Genomic DNA, 7,824 nt, shown 5'->3' with positions numbered 1-7,824 from the left:
TATGGTAAAAACCATGTGTTTTATTCATTCACTAACACACACCTCCCACCCGCTGTATATGGTAAAAACCATGTGTTTTATTCATTCACTAACACACACCTCCCACCCGCTGTATATGGTAAAAACCATGTGTTTTATTCATTCACTAACACACACCTCCCACCCACTGTTCAGGGTAAAACCTATGTGTTTTATTCATTCATTGACACACACACACACATTCCTCCTACCCCCATTGGCACAGCGGTATGTCTGCGGACTTACAACGCTAGAAACCGGGTTTCAATACCCGTGGTGGGCAGAGCACAGCTAGCTCATTGTGTAGCTTTGTGCTTAACTTCAAACAAACCCTCCCACACTAATTGGGGTAAAACCTATGTGTTCTATTCACTCTCATAATGGTGGGTGCTTCCGGAAACCGGAATCGAATACCGTAATTTCAAAAAGTAATTGATAATAATAAAACAAACACATCAAAAACGCAAGTACCAATAACTAAAATCCGAGGGGGTAAAACGTCGTATAATTGAACTAACTGATTTTGTGTCGTCATGTTGTACGCCTAAATTAAACTAGGGTGGATACGTTTATGAAGGGATGGGCTGCACAGTTTTTACTTAAAGTTTAATAAGGTTTAATAGTATACAATGTGGGTACTAGTTCAACAAGTTTTAAAATATGATTGAGATATCGCCGATATTCAAAAAATATTGCGGTAAACCAGCATTATCTTCAATATATTGTGTGCCTTTAAATATCTTGATGTATTGCTTATTGTGTGTTTGTTTGCTGTTAAGCACAAAGGCTATCTGTGTTGTGCCCACCACGGGTATCGAAACCACGTTTTTAGCGTTGAAAGTCTTCAGACTTGCTGCTGAGCCAGTTGGGGAGGGGGGGGGTATTATTTATAACCTAAGTCTTAAAATATTTAGAAATAGTTATGACGTTATCTCCAATGGATATAAAGTAGTTGTGGTTGGTAAAATCTAAGTTCGTTCACAGAGTTCTGCCAAGAGTTTATTTTATTGTTTTAATTTAACTTGGGGTTCTTTTCTCCATATCTTATTTTTCTTGTTTTCATTTAATTTAACTTATAGGGGGGAAGGGAAATACGTGCATTAAAAAAGCTATGAATTTAATAAAATGTGGGGAGGGAAATGCTATGATAAATAATGTAAAAATTCTAACTTTCACACAATTCATTTATAACAGAACATATTATTACAATATTCATTATTACCTCACCAAAAGTCGTGTATAAGCTTTAAGAACTCAGTATTTTATATACTTAAAACGTGGTATACACTGTGTGATGATCAGGGTGACTTTGTAGAGGCAAAAAGTAGTGGCGATAGAGGTGCTTTCTGTTACCCGCTTTCAACATCTAGCTCTTAATGTCCTTCCACAGTGTTTTTTCACGTTATTAATTAATTGACGGTCATTGGCCGCAAAAGTGTCTTATGGAATGAAGTTGTAAGGTCACGGGTCAAAGAAGGAAGTGGATATAACTCTTTTTTTCTCTCATTGAATTCCTCCATAGAGAGTGCTAGTGCGCTCTCTGAGATATATAAAACGTTTGTATGCCCCCCTCCCCCACACTGTGTATATGTTGTGTTATAGAAAAGCCATAGATAGCAAGCTCTCTGCTGTGTCCACCTAGGGGAATTGAACCCATGATTTTAGTGTTGTAAATCCGAAGACTTACCGATATCCCACTGGGGGACAGAACATTTAATGAAGTATTTTTTGTTTTGTGTAAGAAAATGGCGATACATATGAATGTAGTTAACTTACGTCAAAGATAATAAACGCTCAATAACATCAATAATTGGGAGTGAAGGGGTAGTGAACCCCCAATAACATGCCCTCTGTTCCAGACTATCATCCCACAAAGTATGTTTGAGATTGGCCGAGTGATCTAGAAGTAGTTAGATAAGGGACAAATAGACAGACCCACAGATTTTTGTGCTTAATATAGAGAGATTAAATTCGGCACCAGCTCTAATCAATTCTGCGCCTACACATAAAGATCCCTTGTCATATTGTTTATTGGATAGTTTTCGTTGCATTGTTTACAGTGTTTTTTATTGTCTTCTAAATTGTAAATGTGTAATTGAACATTTGTTACTTGTGTCTTGTTTTTCTTCGTGACTTAATTGTTGCAATCTCGAAGGAAAATACATGTCAAAACCCGATATCTGAAAACTTCCCGTCCTTAGCGAGCTTAACTTTTATGTTCTGCTGGTAATAAATGAGATACCATAGAACGAAAAAAAAAAAGAATTATTGGTTCCAATACCAAAATATCTCGTGGTTATGAGTGCAAAGATCCACAGTGGTCATGTTTCTTCAGCTGAGAGGTGGAGGACAAAGGAAAGAAAGCCAATGGAGCAACTAGAAGGCTTTCCAAAGTACTTCCCCTGAGAGCGAGCCAGGAAGCCTGAGACCTTATCGGATTGTCTCTATAGAACCATTCAGCTACTGTAAGTGAAAGAAACAGAGCCACACACGAGATTAACCTGCAGTGGACGAGCTCAACGACCACGAGTTGGTTCTCTAGTAAAGATACACACCTGCTTATTAAATTAAGAACATTGTCTGGAGACAAGACATCTGTTTAATACCTGAAGAGTCATTGTCTAGTAATGATACACACCTGCTTATTAGATTAAGGACATTGTCTAGTAGTGATGAACACCAAATTATTAGATTAAGGACATTGTCTAGTAGTGATGTACACCTGACTATTTGATTAAGGACATTGTCTGGTAGATACACACCTGTTTATTTGATTAAGTACATTGTCTAGTAGTGATACACACCTGCTTATTAGATTAAGAACATTATCTAGTAGATACACACCTGCTTATTTGATTAAGGACATTGTCTGGTAGATATACACCTGATCATTTGATTAAGGACATTGTCTAGTAGTGATGAAAACCAAATTATTAGATTAAGGACATTGTCTAGTAGTGATATACACCTGATTATTTGATTAAGTACATTGTCTGGTAGATACACACCTGTTTATTTGATTAAGTACATTGTCTAGTAGTGATGCACACCTGCTTATTAGATTAAGGACATTGTCTAGTAGTGATAAACACCTGCTTATTAGATTAAGGACATTGTCTAGTAGTGATAAACACCTGATTATTAGATTAAGAGCATTATCTAGTAGATACACACCTGCTTATTTGATTAGGTACATTGTCTAGTAGATACACACCTGATTATTAGATTAAGGACATTGTTTATTAGCTTCTGTTTATCATCTGAGAAGACACTATCTAGAACACGACATGCTAGTTACTTTCTATTGTTTGTATAGATAAGTTGATACCAAGTGTTGTTATAGACCTTGTTTACGTTAGGTGGGTTGATGTATATTTAGTAGTAAAACATAAAAAGTCCAAAGTATCATCATAAAAGCCTGAGTGATTTCGAAGAATTTCTGGTTTTTATCTGATAATGAAAAAGCCATTTTAAACACGCTCGTGTTTTCGGATTTTTTAACCACTTTGTTAATATCTTACTCGAAAATTGCAGTAGTATTAACAGGCGTATGTTGTTCGGCTAGGAGATGATAACCCAATGTGGAGTTAGAAGGATATTCTTGGTCATTCATTAATACTGCTTTGAATAGCGCAGAGACTTTTGATAGTGACGTCTAAAAATAAAAATACGAATAAAATTCAAAGATAGCAGGCTTAGCGTTTAGCTCGTGTTGGAGCACATGAATAAAATATCGCTGTCCATCCTTGACATTTGAACCCAGTAACGTGTGGGTGTAAGCTTATGACGATGGTAGAGGATAGTACGTCACTCTAAAGGGGTGTCTCTGTGGTAATTTAAGAAATCTATATGTAGTACTAATGGGCGTTTTTAATTAATTGTAGGTTGATAATTTACACTTTTGTATATGAACTGTCACTGCCTCCTTTGTATATGTGTTTTATATCCATTTATATTAAATATCTCGCAGGTCTGCCTCCTTTGTGTGCGTTTTTTAATTTCACCTACATTAAATATTTCGCATGTCTGCCTCCTATGTGTGTGTGTGTGCGCATCTTTTAAAATTCCATCTACATTAATTCCCGGTGGCTTAGCGGTATGTCTGCGGACTTACAACACTAAAATCCAGGTTCGATTCCACGCGGTGAACAGATAGCTCATTGTCTCGTAGCTTTCCTCTAAGGAATAACGACAATGGTTGTTTACATTAAATATTTTATGGCTCTGTCTCATCTTTGTGTTAATTTTTTTGTAAACAGAATAAGTAGACGTGGTTCAAAATGTAGAATTTCACCAAGAGAGATGATTATTTTACATGTTGTTAGCTTAAGTCAGTGTTTATTAGCAAGTCTCGGAAACTCGTAAAATTATTTACCAGTATGAAAATCAGAACATTCTTTAGAGCTCACAAAAGTTTTCTAAAACGTTTCAGAGACAATTCTAAGCAGCTGTCTTAATTAGTCGGATCGCTTTTACTAAAACTTGCTCCCCAGTTGCACAACGGTATGTCTGCGGACTTACAACGCTAGAATCCGGGTTTCGATACCCATAGTGGTCAGATTACAGATAGCCCATTGTTTAGCTTTATGCTTAATTACAAACAAGCAAACAAACAATTTACTAAAACTTAAAGAATTGGTGAAGAAAGCTTTGAATGGGAGATAATAATTATACTAACTATGTGAACTGATACATTAAAAATCTATTCTGTTACTATAATTACATTAAAATAGGTTATTCAATATAAAGATAAGATTCTGTAACTCGGTATTAACAATTATATATATTGAATAAAATTTCTTCTGGATAATAGATAAGCAAAGATAAAACTAGTTTCTGTTTATGGTGACATTATTTACAACTAGACTTCACAGTCGTTTTTATTCAACAATTAAACATTTTGTTGGATAGTCTTGCCTTACTAATCTTTCGAGATTTTTTGAAAAGTGTACTACTTATTTAGATAATGGTACGGGTTTGGATTTGATACATCTGTATTTACAGAAAGACTTTGACAAGGTGTCGCACAAAAGGATTGTTCAAAAGTTATCTCTCTTCGTTTGAGAGATAGGTTGGCACATTGGATGGAAAAGTGACTAAATAGAAGAAATCAGAGGGTTGCTATAAATGTAGCTCAGCCAAATTGGATTAATGTGGGGTACCTCAGGGCTCAGTGTAGGATTTTGCTCATTTTTATTTACATCAATGGCACGGATGAAGGAATTCACTTGTTCACTTAACGTTGCTGATGTTACTTTGGTCTGGAATGGTCAATCGTTCACTTACAGTTGCTGATGTTATTTTGGTCTAGAATGGTCAATCGTTCACTTAAAGTTGCTGATGTTATTTTGGTCTGGAATGGTCAATCGTTCACTTAACGTTGCTGATGTTATTTTGGTCTAGAATGGTCAATCGTTCACTTACAGTTGCTGATGTTATTTTGGTCTGGAATGGTCAATCGTTCACTTAACGTTGCTGATGTTATTTTGGTCTAGAATGGTCAATCGTTCACTTACAGTTGCTGATGTTATTTTGGTCTGGAATGGTCAATCGTTCACTTGCACTTACTGATGTTATTTTGGTATTGGGTGTTTTTGTCTGTGAGGAGGAGGAGGACGCTTTACAAAAGGATTTAGATAATTTCGTTATTTGGGTGAATAAATAGAAAATGTCTTTTAATTATAATAAATGCAACGTAATGCATGTGGATTGTCATAATTTGAATTATGAATATAGTTTTGATTGGAATATCCTTAACAACGTTCTGGAAGAAAAGAATCTTCGTGTTCTGGTTGTTTAGCCATCCAAACAGTGTGCTGTTACTAAAGGTATGGAAAATAGGATTTTACGTTGTATCTACAGAAATATTGAAAACAAAGCCTAAAGAGCTATAATTTCATTGTGTAGATCAATGGTTAGGTCATATAAGGAATTCTTAGATAGGATATTGAATTGTTGGAAAGGTTCAGAGAGGGCTACTAAGATGATATCTGGGATGGAAAGGACAGATTAAAATTTCTGAAATCTTTTTTCTTCAAAGAAGGAGAGTTATAGAGCACCTTATTGAGGTGCTTGAGATTTGTTAGGGAACTGATAATGTTAGTGCGTCATCTTTTCTTATTTAATGGTGAGAATGGTAGGAATAAAGGACACATAAAATCTGGCAGAGTAGGAGTCATTTTCAGCTAAGATAGTTTTATTTTTCTAACAGAGTGTTTGACCTTTGGATGTGGTAGATGCAACAAATTTATGGAAGTTTAAAGGAAAGCTTGATAAGTATACAGATAATAAGGGCTGGCTTTGTTTGTTGTTTTTTTCAGTGGATGGGACGCATGGATGGATCAACAGTCTACTTCTCCTTAAATGTGGTGGCATAGTTTACTTCAAGACTTGCGAGTTGTTTTCTATTGATTTTTTTTCCCAACAGGAGTACTTTCTGGACCAGAAGACAGTTCAACAGCGACTCTACTGAGGCTCTACAATCATGAAACACAAAGCAATTCCAGTTCCTTCACGATAGAATTTATTAAAGAGAAGGTTGACTGGATGGATTCATATAATGTTGGAATGGCAGGTACATATCTATACCATCACTTTGTAGACCTGTGTATGTGTATATTTAACTTTCTTAGCATGTATGTAGCCAAATACGGTGTTGAACTATCTACATGTTAAACTATATACGTTGTATGTGTATATTTAACTTTCTTAGCATATATGTAGCAAAAATACGGTGTTTAACTATCTACATGTTAAACTATGTATGATGTATGTATATTTAACTTTCTTAATACGTATGTAGCCAAATACGGTGTTTAATTATCTACATGTTAACCTATATATGATGTACGTGTATATTTAACTTTCTTAACATGTATGTAGCCAAATACGGTCTCCCTGTGTTGTATGTACATTTATCTTTCTTCTTATGTGTTGGGCTATATGCTGTGTATTTATTTATATTGATTCTCATATATTGGAATATATATTATTTCTTTCTCAGTAATTATAACTCTTCTATAGTTGTGAGTGCACTATAAACTACGTATAGTTACTGTAATTAAGTGTTAATGTACTGTTGCGTCAGCGAGGTCACGTGACTCGTTCTCTCGAACCTTCGGGAATTGTCGGGAGATTACTAGATATAGGGTAGTTTGGTATATATAAGAGGGTGACAACGTGACGGGACAACAATGTGTGTGTAGGTAGTGAGTAATTGATCTGCAGTCAGAGTATTGTTGAAGTTAACGTTCGTTATAGCGCTTGTTTTAGCGCGAATGTTGAAATTAAGTGTATCGTAAAGTTATATTCAGAAAGAATAAACCAGTTTTATTAAGTAAGGACTTGTGTCGCTAAAGTTTCGTCGGAACGAAGTTACGGAAAATTAATTAACAAACGGAGATGTAACAATATATTTGTGATGCTTGTGTTTGTTCAGATATCAGTTTAAAAAAATCCAGTATTTATCAAACTGGTTTAAGTAAACATCTGAGTTTTAAATATCATTTTATTGTTGCACGTACCAAAATCAATCAATCCTGTAACTACGTGTATAAATCAACTGTCTTTTATACACAACAGATGGCGTGCCTATCTGCAGTATGTGGGTGTACCAATATGCTGTTAAGCACAATGGTGTATCTGTGTACTGCCCACAGCAAGTATCATAATTCGATTTTTAGCGTTATAAACCCCCAGACTTACCGCTTAGCCACCGGAATCAGGATGTGTTAGGATCTATATACAGGAATCCCTCGATTAGTGCGGTTAATATGTTCTTTAAAAGAGCCGCACTAATCGAATATA

General features: G+C 35.4%; 1 protein-coding gene across 1 annotated transcript in view; it reads left to right on the top strand.

Moving 5' to 3' along the window:
* LOC106468564 (glutamate receptor 1-like) overlaps positions 1-7,824 on the top strand; it is a 33,731-nt gene that overhangs the window by 4,379 nt on the left and 21,528 nt on the right. Inside the window, exon 2 of the mRNA XM_022396898.1 lies at positions 6,446-6,592. Within this exon, the coding sequence (XP_022252606.1) occupies positions 6,446-6,592 (147 nt within the window). The remainder of the gene's footprint in view (positions 1-6,445; positions 6,593-7,824) is intronic.

Source organism: Limulus polyphemus, unplaced genomic scaffold, assembly GCF_000517525.1.
Source record: "Limulus polyphemus unplaced genomic scaffold, Limulus_polyphemus-2.1.2 Scaffold3054, whole genome shotgun sequence".
Classification (NCBI taxonomy): Eukaryota; Metazoa; Arthropoda; class Merostomata; order Xiphosura; family Limulidae; genus Limulus; species Limulus polyphemus.
Note: the sequence above shows the minus strand (reverse complement) of the source record. Positions and strands in the feature narration are given on the sequence as shown.